The sequence below is a fragment of the Camarhynchus parvulus genome, chromosome 24 (genome assembly GCF_901933205.1).
Source record: "Camarhynchus parvulus chromosome 24, STF_HiC, whole genome shotgun sequence".
Lineage (NCBI taxonomy): Eukaryota > Metazoa > Chordata > Aves > Passeriformes > Thraupidae > Camarhynchus > Camarhynchus parvulus.
This window is the reverse complement of record NC_044594.1, coordinates 1,327,512-1,349,517: the sequence shown is the minus strand read 5'-3', so window position 1 is coordinate 1,349,517 and position 22,006 is coordinate 1,327,512. Positions and strand designations below refer to the sequence as shown.

General features: G+C 50.0%; 1 protein-coding gene across 8 annotated transcripts in view; it reads left to right on the top strand.

The window, feature by feature from the left end:
- The window catches only part of NCAM1 (neural cell adhesion molecule 1), an 89,434-nt gene that overhangs the window by 32,676 nt on the left and 34,752 nt on the right, over window positions 1–22,006 (top strand). For all 8 annotated transcript variants that reach the window (XM_030965091.1, XM_030965090.1, XM_030965089.1 and 5 more), the window contains exons 2-8: window positions 8,049–8,123; window positions 8,339–8,557; window positions 9,272–9,415; window positions 10,217–10,354; window positions 10,765–10,882; window positions 12,073–12,245; window positions 13,091–13,233. In XM_030965091.1, the coding sequence (XP_030820951.1) occupies window positions 8,049–8,123; window positions 8,339–8,557; window positions 9,272–9,415; window positions 10,217–10,354; window positions 10,765–10,882; window positions 12,073–12,245; window positions 13,091–13,233 (1,010 nt within the window). The remainder of the gene's footprint in view (window positions 1–8,048; window positions 8,124–8,338; window positions 8,558–9,271; window positions 9,416–10,216; window positions 10,355–10,764; window positions 10,883–12,072; window positions 12,246–13,090; window positions 13,234–22,006) is intronic.

The following is a 22,006-nucleotide window of genomic DNA, read 5'->3' as shown; positions in this document are numbered from 1 at the left end:
ATGAAGGATGAGGGATGAAGGCTTTTCTTGGCTGCTGGCAATCCGGGCAGTGTTTGTCGTGTCACTCACAGCTGATGCTCAGGGCCTTTGCACCCCCTGGCTGGGCTCAGATTCTTTTTGTTCCTCCCTTGGCATCACCTATTTTTGAGCTTCTGTAAGTGATGTCTAAATTTGGGGTTGTGTGAACTGTTCCTGTTGTTGGAGGGGCTCTGATTTATTGCCTTCACCTTGGCTGTGTTGTATTGGCTTCAGCCAGAGCTGAAGGGGTGCTGAGCAGCAGAGAGCAGTAAAAGATAAGCTCAGTTCTCTCCTGCCTGAAGGGATTTTTGGTTCCTGTGCTTGCTGAGCAAATAGGGCAGTGGATTTGCCTGTTGTTCTTCCCAGCCTTCTGGTTTGGTTATAATAATATTCCAGTTTTTATTAATGATTCTGATAGTCCTGATGAAGTTCTGGAGGTTTTTCTCTTGCAGTTAACACACACTGCAAAAGTTGCCCACAAATTCCAGTGCCACTGGAGAGGAGATCAGAGAAAAGAATGAGAAATAATTCTTATCTTGTTGTACTTGTGAACTTGTGGGATGTGTTATGGAGACTTGGTTACCAAGGGGTGGTTTCTTAATTTATCAGTTGTGATATTCTACAAATTCTACACATGAATTTCCTGAATTCTGCACTTGAATTTCCCTCATTCTACACATGAATTTCCCTCATTCTACACATGAATTTCCTGAATTCTGCAGTTGAATTGCCCAAATTCTACACATGAATTTCCCTCATTCTACACATGAATTTCCTTCATTCTACACTTGAATGGTGATGGTGTTTGGATTGCAGGACCAATTAGGTCTCGTTGTGTTGTGTTTATAAGAGTAATGGGTTTTTCTTTAATAGAGATTGGTTAGTTTTCTCTGAATCATGGAATTAACACTAATTATTGCCCCTTGTAACGGCACTTGAGGATCAAATCTGGGGCTGGCTGGTGGCTGGGGCTTGCAGGGAGCAGGGGCTGCTGCCTCTGAGGAAGAGGAGCAGCTCCTCCCTGGAGCCTCTCCTGCCTGACAAACAGGAATTCTGTGCTCCCTGCATGTGAAAAATGCATATTTTATGGTTGGCTTTTTGCTAATATTCAAATGAATATTGTATGTGTTGTGTTAGAAAGTGATGCTGTATTAATTCTCTTCAGTAGTGTCTTAAATATAGTTTTAGGTTATAACATAATGTTACAATAGAAACGATGCTATGTAGGATACTTTTTTAAAAGAAAGAACTCACACCCAGATGGCAGCCACAGGACACCTCAATCTTTCAGAGAAAGAGAATTTATTGCTGCCTTATCAGAAGAAATGAACTTCTTCCTCCTTGCTCAGCCCTGGAGATGCTGTCAGGATTCAGAGGAAGAAGCTGGCACTGCCCAGACAGAATCCTGTGTTTGAATGGAATTTATGCATCATGGATGAGCTGTATGAATATGCAACAGGCTGTTGCTTTGAAGGGTTAATCCTCTGTTCACGTGGGTCCTTTTTCAGGCTTATTTTGCCCAAAAAGAGGTACCTGGACTGTCCATAACTCTTTGTTTTTATTGTCTCATATTGTCCTAATCCAATTTGTCCAAATTTTTATTACTCTAATTATATTACTATTTTTATAACCATTTTATTACTATTAAACTTTCAAAATGTTAAAAACAAGTGATTGGCATTTTTCAAGCTGCAGGATGCAGTTTGTGCTGCTCAGCACCCTGCCAGGACAACCTGGCTGCTACAAGAGCAGCCTTGAGTCCTGAGCTTTTACAAATCCTGCTTTTCTCCTCTGCTCCGGGTTCTTCCCTGTCACCCACCCAGATTTCTCTTCCAGCACAGGATTGTAACTTGCTTGGTTTTTAATTAAAGTTGTCCATTCTCTGATTTAATGGCTCCATAAAGCATCCTGGCTTACCCTGCCTCAGGTAAATGAAAATATTTGCTGTGGTAAATAGGACTATTAGTTTTATGATCCATAGCAATAAAAAGCTTTTATCAAGAATGTCATCAAAAGAGGCATAAAATTGTGTTCCATGTAAAAAAACACTGAGATGTCTGGAAAGTTTTACTGCAATTCATAAATTTCTGTAGGAAAAGGTGTTAATGGGATCATTTTTTGCTGTGCCTTGTGGTCATTTAAAAATTGAAAGCTCTGGTGAGCAGATCCTGCACAAGGAAATGATGGGGTCACAAGGTGGACATAATTGGAATTATTCCCTTTTCCCTGCGCAGATTCCCCACATCAGCTTGGCCGTGTCACTCTGTTCAGGAGCAGAATAATTCTGACTGAAATGGAGCAGAGGAGAAACCTCTCTGGGTTCCCTGCCTGTGTTTTTGTGCTGCCTGGGCCCTGATTTCAGCTGGGTGGCCAAGCACACCCTTCCCTGGCGCTGAAATAATCCCAGGGATGGGTGGGTTTGGCTGGGAGAGCCCCCCTGTCCCTTGGGGGGTGTGCTGGGTGAGACCACCAGGGCAGGGGGGTTCCTCAGTGCCCAGGCTGGGCTCTTTGACAGAATAATTTGAATTATGTTGGCTCTGGAAGTGAACTGCAGCTGGTTTTCCTGCAGCAGGGGGTGAACTGCCTTTCTGCCACCCCCAGCATCCAGCAGGTCCTGCTGGAAATGGGGAATTCCAGCGGAAATGGGGATTTTCATCCCTGCAGTGGGCAGGGCAGGCAGAAGGGCGGCTGGAGGCAGAGCTTTGCCCAGGAGCAGAGCTGCCCTGGCTCTGGGTGCTGTGCCAGAGCTGAGTCCTTCCCCAGAGCCCCCTGTGCGTTTGGGATTGGGGTGGGACAGGGCAGGGGTGCTCCCCCTGTGCCTGCTGCACTCCTGGGGTGCTCAGCAGCAGGGTGGGGAGCAGCCCCCACAGCCAGGGCCACCGGCTGGGCTGGGTGTCCTTGTTTTGGGGTGTCCCACCCCTGGAGGTGCCTTGGTGTCTTTATTTTGGGGTGCTCCTGCCCTGCCGGTGCCTTTGGGCACACCTTTCCATATTTTGGGGTGTTCCTCCCCTGCAGGTGAATTTGGTGTCTTTATTTTGAGGTGTCCCTCCCCTGGAGGTGCCTTTGGGCGCACCTTCCTTTATTTAGGGATGTCCCTCCGCTTTAGGCTCACCTTATTTTGGGACATCCCTCCCTTGGAGGTGGCTTTGGGCACATCTCTATTTTGGGATTCCTCCCCTGAAGGTGAATTTGGTGTCTTTATTTTGGGGTATTCGACACCTGAAGGTGGCTTTGGGCTCACCTTTATTTCGGGCTGTCCCTCCCCTGAAGGTGGATTTTGTTTCTTTATTTCGGGCTGTCCCTCCCCTTTGGACCCCCTTTATCTGGGGCTGTTCCGTGCTGCTCCTGCCCTCTCTCCAGGCCCTGCCATTCCCCCAAGGGCTCCTCCATCCCCTCCTCCCGTTCCTGGCAGATTTAGGGAGCGGTTGCCATGGCGACGGGGGAGGAATTGGATCCGCAGCCCAGCTGGGATCAATCCCAGCTGCTGCCTCCTCCTCCTCCCGAGCACTCCGCGCATTTTTAATAAAGTGACCGTGCACAGGAGCCTTGTCTTTGTCTTGTTAAGCCTTTGTTGTGCATTAAACCCCCAGGGCTTTCACCGTAATCTGCTGCAAATCCCGCCCTTGCTCCACGAGCTGTGCCCGCTACATCCAGGAGATGTTCCTTTCCTGATGGTTTTTATTCCTGGAATTGGGTTTAATTGGTGAATCGTTGCTAGAAATGAGGGAAATTAAAGGTACAGCCTATGAGAATGGAGCCAGGGGTTCGGTGGCACCTGAATTCATCCCTGCTGGGCTTTGTTTGCCCAGATATTCTGGATGTTTTGATTTTGGGTTTTTTGATTATGGTTTTTTTAATTCTGGCATTTTTGATTCTGTTTCTTTTTTTTTTTTTATTCTGGATTTTTTGATTCTGAGTTTTCTCTGGGTTTTGGTGCAGTAATGCATCGTTTCCTGGGTTACCTGTGACAGGAGCACAGGATTCCTGCTCCTGGGGACCCCCTCCAAGGCAAACCCCATCCAAATCCCCTCCTGGGCTCAGAGTGGGAGGGAGAGCCCTTAGAACTGAGTTTAGCCCTTAGAACTGAGTTTAACCTTTGATGGGAGCTGCAGTGTGGGCACATCCCTGGGGATGTGAGTGTGGGGTGGGGATTTCAGGAGATGAGGATTCCAGGTGAGGATCCCAGAAGGATTTCAGGAGGTGAGAATTCCAGAAGGATTTCAGGAGATGAGGGTTTCAGGAGGTGAGGATTCCAGGTGAGGATCCCAGAAGGATTTCAGGAGATGAGGGTTTCAGGAGGTGAGGATTCCAGGTGAGGATTCCAGAAGGATTTCAGTCCTTGCTGAGCTCCAGGTGGGACCTCTCAGGGTCAGTGCTGAGCTGATGGAGGCTGGAAAGGAGCAGTGCTTTTGTGGCAAGGGAGGGATGTGAACTCCCATTCATCTGAGGGAATAGGACCCCACAGTAAATCCCTAATTTGATGTATTTAGTGTTCCAGGATACTCCTTTTGTGAGCCAGAGCAGTGTGAGCACTCATATTCCCGTTCCTGGTGTGCCCCCTTTGGAATTTGTGCAGCCACAGACCCAATTCCCAATAATTGACTTTATTTACTTTATTTCCTGCCCAGGTACAGCCTCCTGCCTTAAGCTCAGTCTGAGCCCTGCAGGGACACAGCCTCCCTGCCTGTTACCAAAACCACGGCTTAATTTGAGCTCATTGCTTTTGTTGAGATGCAAAACTAATTATATTGAACTACAGATGAACAGGAAGTTGCATTAGCAAATTTGTTGTTTTTTTTTTTTTTTTTTTTTTAATCAATGGGGAATTATTCAGCATTTTTTGGGGGCTGGGGAACTTTATAACCAGATAAAAGATACGGGGGAGGGCAGAGCTATAAAAAGTGTTATTGTGTGATTATGAAGAGGCCTTTTAATGCAGTTATTATGTGATGCTAAAAAGGCCTTTATTGCTTGAAGTTGGAAGCAGAATACAAATGGGCTCGCAGTGTCTATTAAATGAAGAGTGGAAAAAATAGTCCCCATTTCCCTGAGCTGCAAAGCAAAAATAACGATTAAACAGCGATTAAAATCAGCAGTGCTGGCTTTGTGTGTGAGCTCACAGCCCGAGCTGAGGGTGGGGATGGTTGGGGAGATTGCAGGTGTGAAAAACGCCAATCACTCATTTTTAAAATTTTAAAAGTTTAATAGTAATAAAATGGTTATAAAATAGTAATAGAATTAGAGTAATAAAAATTTGGACAATTAGGATTAGGACAATATGAGACAATAAAAACAAAGAGTTATGGACAGTCCAGGTACCTCCTTCTGGGCAAAATAAGCCCAAAAAAGGACCCACGTGAGCAGAGGATTAACCCTTTAAAGCTACAGCCTTTTGCATATTCATACAGCTCATCCATGATGCATAAATTCCATTCAAACACAGGATTCTGTCTGGGCAGTGCCAGCTTCTTCCTCTGGATCCTGACAGCGTCTTTAGGGCTGAGCAAGGCAGAAAGAAGTTCATTTCTTCTGATAAGGGAGCAATAAATTCTCTTTCTCTGAGAGATTTGGGTGTCCTGTGGCTGCTGTCTCAGTGCGAGTCCTTTCTTTAAAAAAAGTATCTTACATAGCATAGTTTCTATTGTAACATTATAACCTAAAACTATATTTAACACACTACTTAAAAAAATTAATACAGCATCACTTTCTAACATAACAGATATAATATTCATTTGAATATTTGCAAAAAGCCAATTATAAAATACGCATTTTTCACAGCAGGCACAGCCCCTTGTTCTGGGGGCCTGTTTGTCCAGGTGACAGTGGCAGCAAACCCTGCTGCTGCTGCTGGAGCTGCTCCTGCAGCCAGGGCTGGGCTCTCTGGTGTGAAATGAGGACAGAGGAGCTGGGAGTGTCACTCACATTTTCTGAAAAATCTCTTCACCAGGATTTTCTGAAAAATCTGAAAAATTTCAGAAATTTTTCTGGAAAATCCCTTTGCCAGGATTTCTTCTCCTGGGAAGCTGAGAAGCCTCAGAGAAAAATGGAAACAATGATTATCTGATTGGCTTCTCATGTGTTTTGCTGCTCTGGAATGTGTTTGGACATTGTTTACCAACAGGTGGTTGTTTCATTAGTTTCATGTGAATTGTTTTAACTCAATGATCAATCACAGCCAAGCTGTGTCAGGACTCTGGAAGGAGTCAGGAGTTTTTCATTATTATCTTTTTAGGCTTCTCTCTGTATCCTTTCTGTATTCTTTAGTATAGTTTTAGTGCACTAAACCCCCAGGGCTTTCACCATAATCTGCTTCACTCACGGGCTCTGCAAATCATTCTTTATTCTGTATTTCCAGTGGGATAACCCCTGCTTGTGTGATTTCCTCCTGTTGTGTGCAGCTGATGTGGCACAGCCAGGCTGAAAAAAGCTGTAAAGGTGCAGCCCAGGGGCTGAATTTGGGGTGATGGAGAGTTCAGTGCTTTCCACAGGGCCTGGGGCAGAAATCACCTGGACATGGAATGAGAGGCATTGACCAGCCCAGCCAAGGCTGCATTTGCAGACTGGGGAGAAAAATCTGAATTTCTGTCAGATCTCAGAGGGTTCCCATTTCAGCAGCACCCAGTGCTGAGCAGAGAAGTGCTCTGGAAACCTTTCCTTGGGCTGGTTTTCCCAGCTCAGGAGCTCCAGGGATACCCGAATTGTCCCTGTCTGATGTCCCTGCAGGATGTGCAGCCCCCTGTGTGACCCCGGGCAGAACTGGAGCCCTCAGCACCCCCAGCTCTGCTTCTGGCTGAGTCCTGACTGGGTTCTTGGGGTTTGGGGTATTTGGAATTTACCAGGACAGCTGCTGAACTGCAGGGACGAGAGCCAGCAAAGTGCGGGACCCTGCACTGGGGTTATCCCAGCTCCCATTGTTGCTTCTCCTGGACAGAAGTGCTGTGTCAGGGGGGTTGTTGGCCACAGGAACGTGCTCAGAACATCCTGCTATTGCTGTGCTTTCCCGCCGAGGGCAGGCAGAGCTCCCCCAGCTCCAGGCTCAGTGCCTGACCCCCCAGCCCAAGTGTTTCCCCAGCGCTTTAAGAAGTGTTGCCATTGGCACGCACAGCCAGGTTTTAATTTCTGAACCAATGCTTGTTTCTCATAACCCCAGGTGTGCTTGGCAGCTGGAATAATGCCTCTGTGGTCTGGAGGTAAAATTAGCTGCTCTGGGAGAGAGATTTTCAGCTTTTCGTGCACTACATGAAAGCACAGAGGGTGTTTTCCAAAGAAAACCTATTTTGGCGTCCTCAAATTCAACTTGACCCGGGCTTGTTAGGCCACAGATCTGCTGTGGAATTAAGCTATAGCTGGAGGAGAGCCAGAATCCAATTACATTTTCTGCCTAATGGGTCATAATTTATGCAATGAAGAAGGAGGCAGGGATGATGCTGGGGGAAAAGGGCACTGGGCCTGCGTGGGTGTGCGCTGGGAGGGGCTGCTGTAAATGGGAATGGACAGGGCAGAGGTGCTGTCCTTTGGTTTAAAAAGGTTTAAAACCTTCCTCTGGTGTTTCAAACCCTGTTCTGGTGTTTAAAACCTTGTTCTGGTGTTTGAAACCCTCTCTCTCCTTTAAAACCCTTCTCTCATGTTTAAAACCTTCCTCTGGCATTTCGAACCTTGTTGTGGTGTTGAAAACCTCGTTATGGTGTTTAAAGCCTTGCTGTCATGTTTAAAACCCTTCTGTCTTGTTTAAAACCTTCTTCTCATGTTTAAAACCTTCCTCTGGTGTTTAAAACCTTGTTCTCGCGTTGAAAACTTTGTTCTGGTGTTTAAAACCCTTCTCTCCTGTTTTAAACCCTTCTCTCTTGTTTAAAACCTTCCTCTCATGTTTAAAACCTTCCTCTGGCGTTTAAAACCAGCCGTTCAGATCAGAAAACAGGTGTCATCCTGGGCTGTAAATTGAATGAGGGATCCATGGGGACTGTAAGGCTGGCCAAGGTGTTTTGCTGGAGCCCACAGCCCGTGTCTGACTGTGCTCATTCCCTTCCCAGCCTCTCTCCAAGTGGACATCGTTCCAAGCCAGGGGGAGATCAGCGTTGGAGAGTCCAAGTTCTTCTTATGTCAAGGTGGGTGCTGGCCAGAGGCCCCTGGGTTCATGGAGACAGACCCTGCTGGGATGGCACTGCTGCTGTGGGGTCACTCAGAGCCTGGGCTTTGGGGCATGCTGGGCTATCCCACTGTGCTGTGGGGTCACTCAGAGCCTCAGCACTGGGGTTTGGGGCAGACCCTGTGGTTTGGGCCGTGCAGTCCTGGCCTGTCTCACCCTGCTCTCTCTCTGCAGTGGCCGGGGAGGCCAGGTCCAAGGACATCTCGTGGTTCTCCCCGAACGGGGAGCGGCTGAGCCCGGGCCAGCAGCGCATCTCGGTGGTGCGCAACGATGACTCCTCCTCCACGCTCACCATCTACAACGCCAACATCGACGACGCCGGCATCTACAAGTGTGTGGTCAGCAGCCCCGAGGAGGGCGACTCCGAGGCCACCGTCAACGTCAAGATTTTCCGTAAGGCAGCCCCCCCGACTCTCTCCTTACCCCCCTGGCTTTTTTCTTTCCCCCCTGGCTCTTTCCTTGCCTCCCCTCTGTTGAATTTGCAGGCAACCCCGATGAGGGGAGAGATGAGTGAATCTGACTCCATCTTCTCAGAAGGCTGATTTATTATTATATTATATTATATTATATTATATTATATTATATTATATTATATTATATTATATTATATTATATTATATTATATTATATTATATTATATTATATTATATTATATTATATTATATTATATTATATTATATTATATTATATTATATTATATTATATTATATTATGGAATGCTATACTAAAACTATACTAAAGAATAGAGAAAGGATAGAGACAGAAGGTTTAACGAGATACTCAAGAAAAACTCGTGACTTCTTCCAGAGTCCCGACGCAGCCTGACTGTGATTGGTCATTAAATTAAAACAAATCACATGCTGGGTAAACAATTCTCCAAACTGCATTCTAAAGTAGCAAAACAGGGAGAAGCTGAAGCTTCCCAGGAGAAGAAATCCTGGCAAAGGGATTTTTCATAAAATATCAGGGTGATGGGTGTGCTGTGTGCAGGGATTCACTCAGAACTCAATCCTCCGCAGGAACAAGGAGATCTCTGGGGTTTGGGGGTTTCTCTGCTCCAGCTGTGCTGAGGAAGCTGCAGTGACCCTCTCTTTTCCTGTTTTCCAGAAAAGCTGATGTTCAAGAATGCTCCCACCCCCCAGGAGTTCAAGGAAGGGGACGACGCTGTGATCGTGTGCGACGTGGTCAGCTCGCTGCCCCCCACCATCATCTGGAAGCACAAAGGCAGGGATGTCATCCTGAAAAAGGATGGTAAGGGCTTGCTTCTTGTCCATCTCCCTGCCACACACAGTGCTGGTGGTCACAAGGGATGGGGAAGCAGCTGTGCCTGACCTGAGGCCATGGGATGTGCATTTAGCCACCCCAGGTGCTGTGGTTTGCCAGCAGCTGGGCAATCACGTTCCCACTGAAGTGGCCACCAAGCTTTGGCACCAAAATCAGCCAAAGAATGCTGGAAATAAAATACAGATGAAAGAAGTGCCATCAGACAGAAAAGCTGGGTGTTGTGACACCCTGCACCTTCCTGAGGGGAAGGGGCTGAACGCTCCTTGCAAGAACATTTCCCTTTCTTCCCAAATGCTCCAGAGGGGCTGGCACAGGCCCTGACCCCAGCTGAGCAGGTTTCCCACACCTGGCACACAGGTGGTGAGGCTGGAGCCCCTGGGCAGGGGGATGAGGCCCAAACTGCTCTCTGGCTGTGCAAATGTGTCTGTGGGACCTCATGGTGGGGCTGAGGCCACCTTCTGCTGTGGGTTGGGCTGGGAGCACAGAGCCCACCCAGGGAGGAGAATGTGAGGCTGAAAGTCCTGTTGGTTGAGATAAAAACAGTTTAATAAAGCAAAGCAAACCAAGGAGTTCCTTCAGTGCTCCCCATCATTCAGCCAGGTCTGCTGTGTCCCCCTGGATCTGTTCACCTCCCTGAGCACAGACCAGGGGCAGAGGCAGATCCAGCTCCAGCAGCATCTCCATTCCTGGTGGGGAGGGAGATTTGAGGAGAAGAGAGGGAGAGGAGAGGCTGAGTGAGCTTCCCTTGCCTTTCTTTGTGCTTTGCAGTGCGCTTCATCGTCCTGTCCAACAACTACCTGCAGATCCGGGGCATCAAGAAGACAGATGAGGGCACCTACAGGTGTGAGGGGAGGATCCTGGCCCGTGGGGAGATCAACTTCAAGGACATCCAGGTCATCGTCAACGGTGAGGGGCTCAGAGCAGCACCTCACCCCAGGCTGCTCCTGGAGCTGCTGCCTCACACTCACACCCTCCTCTTCCTCTGCTGTGTCCAATAAAATGTCTGTGGGACACAGGGAGTGTTTGCCAGGTGTTTACAGGAGAATAACACCTCGAGGAACCTGAAGGTCAGAGTGAGGAGCTGAGCTTGGTGGCACTCACGAGTGGTTCTGGCCACCACACTGATTTCTTTTGTGTCTCCCCACCCACTGTCCTTTCTCCCCTGTGCTGATGACTTTGGCCATGCCTTAAACTCACTGATCAAGCCCTGCAGGTGGTGCTGACAGGGTTTTTGGGTGCCACCAGAGGTGCCCAGGAGCTCCCTGTGGCTCACCCCTTTGTCCTCCCCAGCTCACCCTGGCTCTGCTCTCTTGCAGTGCCTCCCTCTGTGCGTGCCAGGCAGAGCACCATGAACGCCACTGCCAACCTCAGCCAGTCTGTCACCCTGGCCTGTGATGCCGATGGCTTCCCCGAGCCCACCGTGTCCTGGACAAAGTAAGATTTCTTTGTGCAGGGTCCTGCTGGCCTGGGGGTGCCTTCCCTGCAAAGGGAAGGGAATGTTCTGGCTGGGATGAGCTGATTTCCCTCACAGCAATGGCCTCATGATGGGGCTGAGGTCACCTTGTTGTATTTTCTGGGACAAAGGAAGGAATGATGTTCTCAGAAGGCTTATATTATTACATTATATTATATTATATTATATTATATTATATTATATTATATTATATTATATTATATTATATTATATTATATTATATTATATTATATTATATTATATTATATTATATTATATTATATTATATTATATTATATTATATTATATTATATTATATTATATTATATTATATTATGCTATGCTAAAGAATAAAGAGAGGATGCAGACAGAAGGCTAAAAAGATAATAATGAAAAACTCCCGACTCCTTCCAGAGTCCTGACACAGCTTGGCTGTGATTGGCCATCAAAACAATTCACGTGAGTCAAAACAATTCACGTGAAACCAATGAAACAATCACCTGTTGGTAAACAATGTCCAAACACATTCCAGAGCAGCAAAACATAGGAGAAGCAAGTCAGATAATTATTGTTTTCATTTTTATTTGAGGCTTCTCAGCTTCCCAGGAGCAAAATCGTGGGCAAAGGGATTTTCCAGAAAATACGACAGTGACACCACCTTCTGCTGTGGGTTAGGTTGGGGGAACAGACCCCACCCAGGGAGGAGAATGTGAGGCTGAAAATCCTGTTGGTTGAGATAAAAACAGTTTAATAAAGCAAAGCAATCCAAGGGATTCCTTCAGTGCTCCCCATTGCTCAGCTATGTCCCCTCCCAGCTCCCTGCAGGCCCTGCCAGGTGTGATTCCCACTCCAGGGACTCTGTTCTTGGAGTTCTGCAGCCTTTGGTGAAGGTTAGGAGCACAGAGGGACTTGGAAAAGCTGATGGCAGCTTGGAGTGGTGCCTTGGTAGGCAAGAAACCACCTGTGGTGGGGGTTACAGCTCTGTGCTGTGCCAGGAGGTGAGAGCTGGGGCAGGAAGGGGTGGGAATGGGTCTCCAGCTGAGCTCTGGAGCCCAGGGGCAGAGGAGAAGGAGCTGATTATTCTGAGCTCAGGGCAATAACTGCATGGACAGGCCTGAAGCAGGCTGGGCTGGCTGCTGCCACCACAGCCCCGTGTGCTCTGTGCCCCCAGGGATGGAGAGCCCGTGGAGGAGGTGGAGGAGGAGGAGGACAAGTACAGCTTCAACTCGGACGGCTCCGAGCTGGTGATCCACAGGGTGGACAAGAGCGATGAGGCCGAGTACATCTGCATTGCTGAGAACAAGGCTGGGGAGGCCGACGCCACCATCCACCTCAAAGTCTTTGGTAACAGCCCCTGGCAGCCCTGGGGGGAGCTGGGGGAGCTCTTTGTCCCAGTTAATTCATGCCTGCTGCTGTGCCCGTGCCCCTCTGCCACCCTGGGTGTGTTGGAGCTGCTGTCTGGAGCCATCCATCCTGTCCATCCCAGCTCCTGTCTGCTCCAGCACAGGCAGGGCTGCTGGGTCAGACCCACAGCCTGCTGGAAATGCCCTCCAGGATATTTCCTGGAGTCCTGAATCCACCAAAGCTGCTGTTGAAAGGGTTTTAGCACCTGAGTGGGGCTTGCTGCAGCCTGGATGGGGAGATGAGCTCACCCCAGCACTGTGGGAGTGCCCTCAGGCTTGCAGGGGTGAATCAGGAGCTTTCCTGCCTCCCAGGGGTCTGGAAGTGCTGGGGAATATGGAATTCTGCCTGCCTCCCAGGGGTCTGGAAGTGCTGGGGAATGTGGAATTCTGCCTGCCTCCCAGGGGTCTGGAAGTGCTGGGGAATGTGGAATTCTGCCTGCCTCCCAGGGGTCTGGAAGTGCTGGGGAGTGTGGAATTTTCCCTGCCCTGTGTGCAGCCACCTGCCCAAGCCCTTAGCAAAGGGCTGGTTTGGGCAGGGAGGTGGGAGGGGGAGCTGGTAATCCCAGGGGTGAACATTTGTACCCTCTGAACTGGCTCCTCCTTGGAGCCTCGGCTGTGGGAATGAGCACAAGAGGTTTTCCAGGTCCTTCCCTTCCGCAGGAGGTGCCCTGGTGGAAGCCCCTGTGCTCCTTGCCCAGCTGGCAGGAGATGGTCCCAGCTCTCCCCAGTGCTGCTCACCCTGAGCCCCCCTGAGCCAAGGCTCCTTTTCCTCCTGCTCCTCCCCAGCCAAACCCAAGATCACCTACGTGGAGAACAAGACAGCCATGGAGCTGGAGGATCAGATCACGCTCACCTGCGAGGCCTCGGGGGACCCCATCCCCTCCATCACCTGGAGGAGCTCCAGCAGGAACATCAGCAGCGAGGAGAAGGTAAAGGTGTAAAGGTGCAGCCCTGCCAGGCCTGGGGGGCTCAGCACAGCCCCTGGCCCTGCATGGGGGCATGGGGGGCACAGGGGGCTGTGCTGCTGCTGGGGGGGCACAGGGGGAGCTGTGCTGCTGCTGCTGGGGGGGCACTGACACACCTGGGGTACACCTGAGGCACTGCCACTGCTGGGGCATTGCCACACCTGGGGCATTGCCACACCTGGGGCAGTGCCAGAGATGCCACACCTGGGGCAGTGCCACAGGTACCACACCTGGGGCAGTGCCACGCCTAGGGCACACCTGGGGCAATGCCACACCTGTGACAGTGCCACACCTGTGACAGTGACACACCTGGGGCCATGCCATAGGTGCCACACCTGGGGCAATGCCACACCTGGGGCAGTGCCACCTGTGCCCTCCTGTGGGAGCCACCTGGGCTCTGAGCAGCTGGGGAGTCCTTGTGCAATCCCTGCTGTGTTCACTGGGGGAGATTCAATTGGGGAGCCCCCAAACCCTGTTCAGAGCAGTTCCTCCAGCTGCAGGGAACATCTGGCAGGGGGGATGAGCCCCCAGAGCTGGGCAGGTGCGGGTGAGGGCTGCTCCCTCTCCAGACCCACAGTGAGCCTGTCCATCCCTGCTCCCTGCTGCCCTCTGACACTGCACATCCCCAGAGCACAAAAGCCTGCCTGCCTTTTGTGCTCACCTGTTCTGTTGATCCCATCAACACCGTTTTGTTCTTAAAAGGCAAAAATAATTAGCAGTTTTTTTCCTTCTTGAAAGAGAGTGCTGGTGTTGTTATTGCTCCTTTAATTAGAGCAGGCTGGGTGTGCTGCTGCTGCTGCTGCACTGGAGATGTTTCACGAGTGATCAGGAGGCAGAATTTGGAGCCAGAGCAGGCCTAGACAGAGGCAGGAGTGAGGAGTTGTTGCTAATTAATAATCTCCTATTAACAGGATGATGTTTTAGGGCTCAGCTGCCTTGGCCATGCCAGGGGCTCTGGCTCAGTGTGACACTGAAAGTCTTGGAGCAACAGAGGTGTCCACTGTCCCTGGTCCCCACAGCTGCTGCCCTGCCCTGCAGCTCCTAAATGAGCTTTTTTAATTGCCCCCATGACGTCAGCCCCTCCCCACGTTGTCCATGTGTAACTTTATTAATCAGGGTGCCAGAGTTCTCCAGCTTCAGTTCTTTCCCAGCATCTCTTGGATCCCAGGGCTGCTGTGAATCCCTGCAATGTGCAGGGAGTGTTTCCAGTGCCTGCAGGAGCTGCAGCCTGCCTGGGGCACCTGTTTGGGCAGGATTGGAGGTTATTTATTCACGGGTTTGTGTCTGGTAGGGAGCCCTGGGAGGTGCCAAGCGCTCCAGTGCTGCTGGCTCTGGAGTTTGGATCCCAGCCGTGGACGGACTTGGGCAGGGAGGGGATGGAAAAGCTGAATAAGTGGTAGAGGAGCCCCCCCTCTGAGGCCAGTGAAACCATCACAGCTCAGTGCAAAACTGCTAACTCATTTTTGCTGGTTTTTGAGACTCTGCTTGCTGCTCTCAGGTGGGTGATCAATAGCAAGGGGAATGTTCATGCTCTGACGCTTGGAGATGGGGGAAAAGCCAAGGTTTGAGGTGCTGCCATGTGTTCATGGGCTGGTTCAAACCTTCAGGGCAAACATTATCATATCCCATGCACTTTCTAGGCTGGATTATTTTGTGTGTGTGTGCATTTTGTTTTGGTTTGTCTTGTACTTTTCTCATTCTCTCTCTTGTGCTCTGAGTTGAGGGAAACCTTTCAGACGTCCAGAAAATCCTGAGGTCAGAACAGCTCTATAAATATTCCACTACAAATTCTATTGGAATATTTAATTCTATTAAATATTCTGTTACAAACGCATATATTCAGTTTATTCTCCACTTTCTTTCTCTGGGACAGCACAGGGAACTGGATGGTCTTTGGTGCAGGACAGACAATGCTATTTTTAGAATTATCAAGCCTACTTTTGAACATTTCTGTTATCCAGGTACTTGGATGCTTCTCTCTTGCTTTGTTGTTTGATCTTGTAATGATCCCTCAGTGAAGGTTTTAGAGGTGTAGAGATGCCTTAACTCCCAAAACATTCTGGAAAACCTACCCAAAGCCCCAAAGGAAAAGGAGGATTTAGTTCAGCTGTGTCTCCTGGCAGATTTTGGGCTGTCCCAGCCTGGGAGAGCTCAGCTGTGGGGATGGCAGGGAAAAACTCTGCAGGTCCCTGATCCTTCATGCAGGGCTGGATCTCCTGGAGCTGCTCCCCCTGCTCACCATTCCCTGCAGGGCAGAAAGCAAAGGGAGCATCTTCTCAATAAAGGGGTGAAGAGCAGAGAGATCAGCTCTGAATTCTCCCTCCTGCATCCCAAACTCAGTTTAACCCCTGTGCTGTCACTGGGCCTTTCCCTGTTCCTGCAGCAGGAAAACACAGATTTCTGCATGGATCTGAGAGCAGGAAAATGCAGATTTCTGCATGGTTCTGAGTGGCTTGGCTGAATTTCAGATGTGTGACAGGTGAATTCCAGGAAAGAGCCCAGCCCATCCTTCCTCTGGTGTCTGGGCCTCTCTCAGCTCTGTGCTGCTGGCACCCAAAGCAGCTGGAGGAGTTTTCCATAATTTAGGAATCTGAGGGTCTGAGGCCTTGGATTCCCCCTCATTCCCTGCCTGGTGCTGTGGGGAGCTGCTCTGTATCTGGGTGAGGAAGAGTTAGTCTGGGATTCTCTCTTTTCTCTTCACAAAAGATAAAAGTTTATCTTTTTCTTTTGTGTTGGCTTAATTTCAGGTTAATGCCCATAAAATAAACATAGATGGAAACAACATCTTCAATTCCCCTGGGTCACAGACATCTTTTCATGAAAATCCTTTCCTTAGGATTTTTTCCTCCTGAGAAGCTGAGAGGCCTCAGGAACAAAATGTAACCAATGGTTATCTGCTGCTGTGGGATGCAACAAGTAGATCTTTGATTAGCCCATCTTAGATGTTTATAATTAATGGCCAATCACAGCCCAGCTAGCTCAGACAGAGAGTCTGAGACAGCTATCTTTGTTATCATTCTTTCTGATTCTATTCTTAGCTTAGCTAGCCTTCAGATAAAACCTTGTCTTCTATTCTTTTAGTATAGTCTTAATGTAATATAAATCATAAAATAATAAATCAAGCCTTCTGAAATATAGAGTCAGATCTCCGTCTTTCCCCTCATCCTAAGACCCCTGTGAACACCATCACACCCCTGGGGTGGGGAATGTGGCTCTGCCTCTTCCCCCCTTCCCAAGGGTCACTGCAGAGAAATTCTGAGCCCTTGGGAATGTTTTTTTTTCCTTTTTCATCCTCCTTTATGTTGACACCCCAGGATGAAAAGTGTCCCCGTGTGCTGACACCACAGAGAGCAGCAGTGGCAGGGGACTCACAGGGACATCCCTGGGCCTGAACAAAGGGATTATTCTGCACTAGTGGGCTCCTGCTCAGCTTTGAGCAGGATAAATGCACCCAGAAATGAGCAGCTCCTGGGAGGGTCCCAGCCCTGCAGGCTGGGTGAGCTCCTGTCCCAGTGGCAGCCAGCCCATTGCTGTCCCCTGAGGCGCTGTCAGAGAGCTCTGTGTCCCATCTGTGCTACCTCAGTGTCCCCTGGCAGCAGGGCTCTGTTTCTGACCCTCATTCCCTGAGCCTCCATCTCCATCCCTGTCACCCGTGTGTGCTGTGACACCCCCACAATGTCACTGTGCCTCACAGCCAGTGCTGCCACCCTGGTGACTTTTGACTCCTGAACAAATCATAGAGAGCTGAAATACAAATTATGGAGGGGAATGGAACACAGCAACCTGGCTCTCTGTGAGCCACAGGGAACGTGGTCCTTGCTGCTGGTGGCTTCCTCTGAGTGGGAAATATTTGCTTTGCAGTGAGGTTTGGGCATGTTTCACTGCTCTGGGGCTGGGTGCTGCCATCCCTGAGCACAGGGAGCTGGGGCTGGGGCTGCTCCTCCTCCTGGCACAGCCTGCATGGAACCAGGCCTCCAAATGCATGATGAGCACATTAATTAGCATTAATTAATCAGTGTGGGGTGGTAAAGAGACCAGGGGCACAACACCGGGTCTGCCCTCTGCAGCTCAGTGGGCAGAGGCACTTCCTGAGCACCAGGTGTGTAGGAAAGGTGAGATGTGACAAAGGAAACAGTCCCTGATGTAATAAATCAGCCTCGAGGTGCCAGCAGCCTTTTTTAGCCATTTAAAGACCAAAGCAGAGGCTGTGAAATGGTGAATTCCAGCCTGAAATTGATGGGAGAGGGAAGCTGTGATCCCCCACCCCACACAGAGGAGATGCTCAGCTTGGAGCCTGCATGTGCACCCAGCTCAATGTGCTGCAAACACTGGTACCTGAAAGCAACCTTTGACAAACTCTTATTGCTTTTTTTCTGTCGTTGTTGTTGTGTTCTATATCTGTTCTCTCCAGGCTTCGTGGACCCGGCCCGAGAAACAAGAGGTATCAGATTATCAGAGCTTTAGCAAAACTTCTTTAGGTTCTTGGTTTTTGGTTTCTCTTCTAAGCATCACAGATTAACAGATCTCTAGTGCAGTAACCAACTAAACAAGCATTAATTTGACCCACTTAAATTAGCAGTACATACAAGGAGCAGCTTCTAGAGGTAGAAAATGCTTGGCATGTAGTGATGCAATTTTTGGATGAGCAAAGCGGCTGTGTTGGGAGTGAGGAACTCTGCTTGTCACCTAAAAATGAAAGGAAAGGCAATTAAAATGAAAAGCAAATGTAAAATGCTCTTTTCGCCATTTTTTTCTGTGCTGCCAGTGTGAATCATCCTCTCTTTCAGAGAGGGAAGAATCAGCAGCAACCTGTCTTTTGGGAAAGTCATTTTTCCCCAGAAAAGCCTCCTCTGCTCCAGCCAACTCACCTATTTGCTCATGGCACTCCTTCAGTTTGACCTTCTGTGTAAAGGAAACTGCATCCTGCTCCATTTCCAAACCAATGCAGAGAAACCATGCACGAGGGGCATTTCTCCAGAAAATGCTCCAAATTGCTCAATTATTTCCCTTTGTCTTTGGTTTCTGAGGGTCAGCGAGGGGGAGGTGGGATAATGCAGGGACTGGGGTTGGTGCAAATGTGGTTTGATTTTATTTCACATTCAGTGCTGTGCTATAATAATAATAATAATAATAATATAATAATAATAATAATAATGCAGCTGATTTGTAGCACTCTTGCTTCAAAATGGACCAGAAGGAAAGTTCCCAAGCAAATAACAGGGGTCAGGTGGAGAACAAAATGAGCTGTCAGAACTGGGTGACTTGGATTTGTATTTTTAGGATCAACTTTGTGGAGGCTCTGATTTTTTAAATCATTTTGAGGCCATCCTAAATCGCAGAGACGGAGCAAAGGGAAGCTGTAACTTGAGCACCCCCCAGCTGTGTTTCACGGGGAGATCCTGCCCATTCTCCCTTCAGAATAATCTGTTGGGCTGTGGCAGGTGGAGGCATCAGATTCTCAGAGCAGTTTGCACTGAAGAATTTGGAATTTGAGTCGCTGCATCTCCCCAGGACTCAGAGGAATTCCTGTCCCAGCTGTCCCCTCCCTGCCCCAGTGTTTTCTCTGTGCTCTCTCTCTCCAGCTTTTGATTAATATGAGCACTAATACTATTAAGTTTGCTGTCTCTAAATTTCTTACTGCCTCTGTGTCTTAAAATACCCCAGTGGAGTGCAGGATATCTCTCTAAAATTGCTTTTAAATTGCTTTAAAGTTGCCTGAGGGCTTTTAGCAATGGATTCCAGCAGCAGGAGGAAGGTCAGGGAATGTTTGGCATTAAATATTCCACTTTTACTGGAGGAATTTCGGGTGAGGAGGTGAAGTCAGTCCTGGCAGCATCTCTGGGTACCCCCAGTCTCACCCAGACTGGCAGCTGGGCATGGGTGAAGCATTGGGAGTGTTCAGGGCTGCAGTTAAATACAAATATCGAACACTGCTCTGCAAGAAAAGGGCAAGGAGAGACGCCTCCTGTTCCTCAGTGCAATTCCTGCCTGGGTTGGGGTTTTCAGGGGTTGGGAAGGGGCTGAGGAGCAGGCAGGACTGTGCAGAATTATCCCTGGATGATTTATCCCTTGTTTGGGAAAGCTGAAAGCTCCAGAAGGTGAAGGGCAGGGGCATAAATGCAGTTTATTTGTCTCTGCTCTCCCCCTCTGGCCCTGAGCTGTGCTCACAGTGGCTGTGCCCCAGGGCATGGCCAGAACTGGGGGAATGCCTGCAGTAGGATAAATTGCAATAATTGGCACTAGAGAGAACATCCTGCTCTGTTCTGAGGAGTGATTCACTGAGCTGCTCCCCCCAGCACTAGGAGTTTGTTATTTTGAGCCTTGCAATTGGGGGATTTGAGTGAAAGGGTTGCAGGTGTCAACATCTGGCTCCCAAACTCCTGCCTGTCCTGTCTCCAGCACCAGAGCCCCTGGTGGGCTGCAGCAGGGGAGAGAGAACACCTCAATGTGCTTTCTTGGCTAGGCCTTGTTCTCTTCCTTAGAGTGTTCTTCCTGATCTCTCTTTTTCTTCCCTTTTGCCTTTTTGCATTAAAAAACCCAAGCTTTATTTTCAGAAGGAGTTGCATTGCTCATGGAATCCTCCCTGGCCATGATTTCCTGGCTCTCCTCTGGGGTGGATCTTGAGGAAGTGGGAGAAAGGCAGGAGGCATTTGGGTGTAAAAGTGCCTTTTCTAGAATCACCTCTGGTGATCCCACGCTTGTTTTGTCCTTTCCACTCTTCTGGTGAGGTCCCAGAGACAAATATTGAGAATTTTTTTTTTGGAGCCCTGGTGCTGCTGGAATGAGCTGGGGTTGGGAGGGAAATCTGGAGTCAGGCAGAAGGAGAGCAGGGCAGTGAGATAAAAGCAGATTTTGGTGGTGTGGCACCACTGTGTTTCATGTCAGGCTCTGAAATGATGCCCACAGCACCACATGTCCATGGAATAACTGCTCCAGGGCAGGGATGGAGTCTGTGGCTCGTGGCACTGGCCAGGGACTGCAGCAGGGAATTGCAGGAGAGAGGAGAGAAATACACCCAGTTGTTTATGTGTCATCACAAGATGCTATTTTTGTGCATTTGAAATTGGCCTGGTGCCCATGAGCTGGTACTGGAGCTAACTGAGGTGACAAAAGAGATTTATTTGTAGAAACTTTGTCAGTCTCAGCACAGAGAGGAGCTCAGGCCCAGAGGTCTGAGACGCCAGAGATGCTTTTTGTACATTTGGCTGTTGGAAACCCTCAGGGTTTTACTCATTTATCAGCACTTGTCCTGCACCTTCCAAGGAACCAGATGCTCCTGGAGGGTGGCAGGATGCAGCAGCAGGCACAGCCCTGAGGGTGCCAGATTTTGGCCCTGGTGTTTGTGCTGCAAAATCAGAAACGAGAGCGGGGAGCTAAAGCTTCCAGGCTGAGGCAGGAGCAGCAGGAGGGAGAGAGGAGTCCCTGGCTTTGTGTTCTCATGGATTTGGTGACACTGGAGAGGGAAACCAGGCAGCCTGGCTTGGCTGGGTGGGTGCAGTCCCTTGGCAGTCCCCTGGGATTTTACACTCCTTGTTTCTCTCTGTCAGTGGCATCCCCACACTCTCTCGGCATGGGAAGAGGTTCCGGAGTTTTCTTGGGGCAGGGCTGTCTCTAGAGGCTTTCTTGTCCTTTTCACTGCCCTTTCCTCTCCTGCTGTGCCACGTTCAGGTGAAAGTTCTGAGCAGGGGCACTGAGATAAAACCAGTATTGCTGAGGGGACAGGGAGGGCTGGAAGCTTTTGGTGAGGTTTCCTTTTTTTTTTCTTCTCTTTGCATGCTGGATCTCTGCATTTCCCACCCTGGGGAGAAGCTTTGTTCTGGGTTTGCATGGTGTTCTGAGACTTTGCTCCTTCTTCTGATGTTCCCCCTTCCCCTCAGTGCTCTGAGCCACTGCACACACAGTGCCAGGGAGCTGCCCCTGCTGCTCTCACCTGGCCTCAGGCAGGGTTTGTGCCATCCCAGGGCAGGGTTTGTGCCATGCTGGGGCTACCCTGGGACTGAGACAGGCTGTGTGCCATCCCAGGGCAGGCTGTGTGCCATCCTGGGGCTGTCCTGGGGCTGTGGCAGGCTGTATGCCGTGCTGGGGCTGCCTGGGGCAGGCTGTGTGCCCTGCCAGGGGCAGGCTGTGTGCCATCCTAGGGCTGCCAGGGGCAGGCTGTGTGCCCTGCCAGGGGCAGGCTGTGTGCCATCCTAGGGCTGCCAGGGGCAGGCTGTGTGCCCTGCTGGGGCTGCCAGGTCAGGGGCAGGCTGTGTGCCATCCCAGGGCAGGCTGTGTGCCATCCTGGGGTGTTCCTGAGGTGCCCAAGGCTGCCCCTGATGGGCTGTGCTGTGTGCCATGCTGGGCCTGCCTTGGGCTGGGGCTGTGTGCCCTGCTGGGGCTGCCCCTGATGGGCTGTGTGCCATCCTGGGGCTGCCAGGGGCAGGCTGTGTGCCCTGCTGGGTGCCCAGGCTGTGTGCCCCTCTAGGGCAGGCTGTGTGCCCTGCTGGGTGCCCAGGGCTGCAGGAGGCTGTGTGCCCCGCTAGGGCAGGCTGTGTGCCCTGCTGGGTGCCCAGGGCTGCAGGAGGCTGTGTGCCCCTCTAGGGCAGGCTGTGTGCCCTGCTGGGTGCCCAGGGCTGCAGGAGGCTGTGTGCCCCGCTAGGGCAGGCTGTGTGCCCCGCTAGGGCAGGCTGTGTGCCCTGCTGGGTGCCCAGGGCTGCAGGAGGCTGTGTGACCTGCTGGGTGCCCAGGCTGTGTGCCC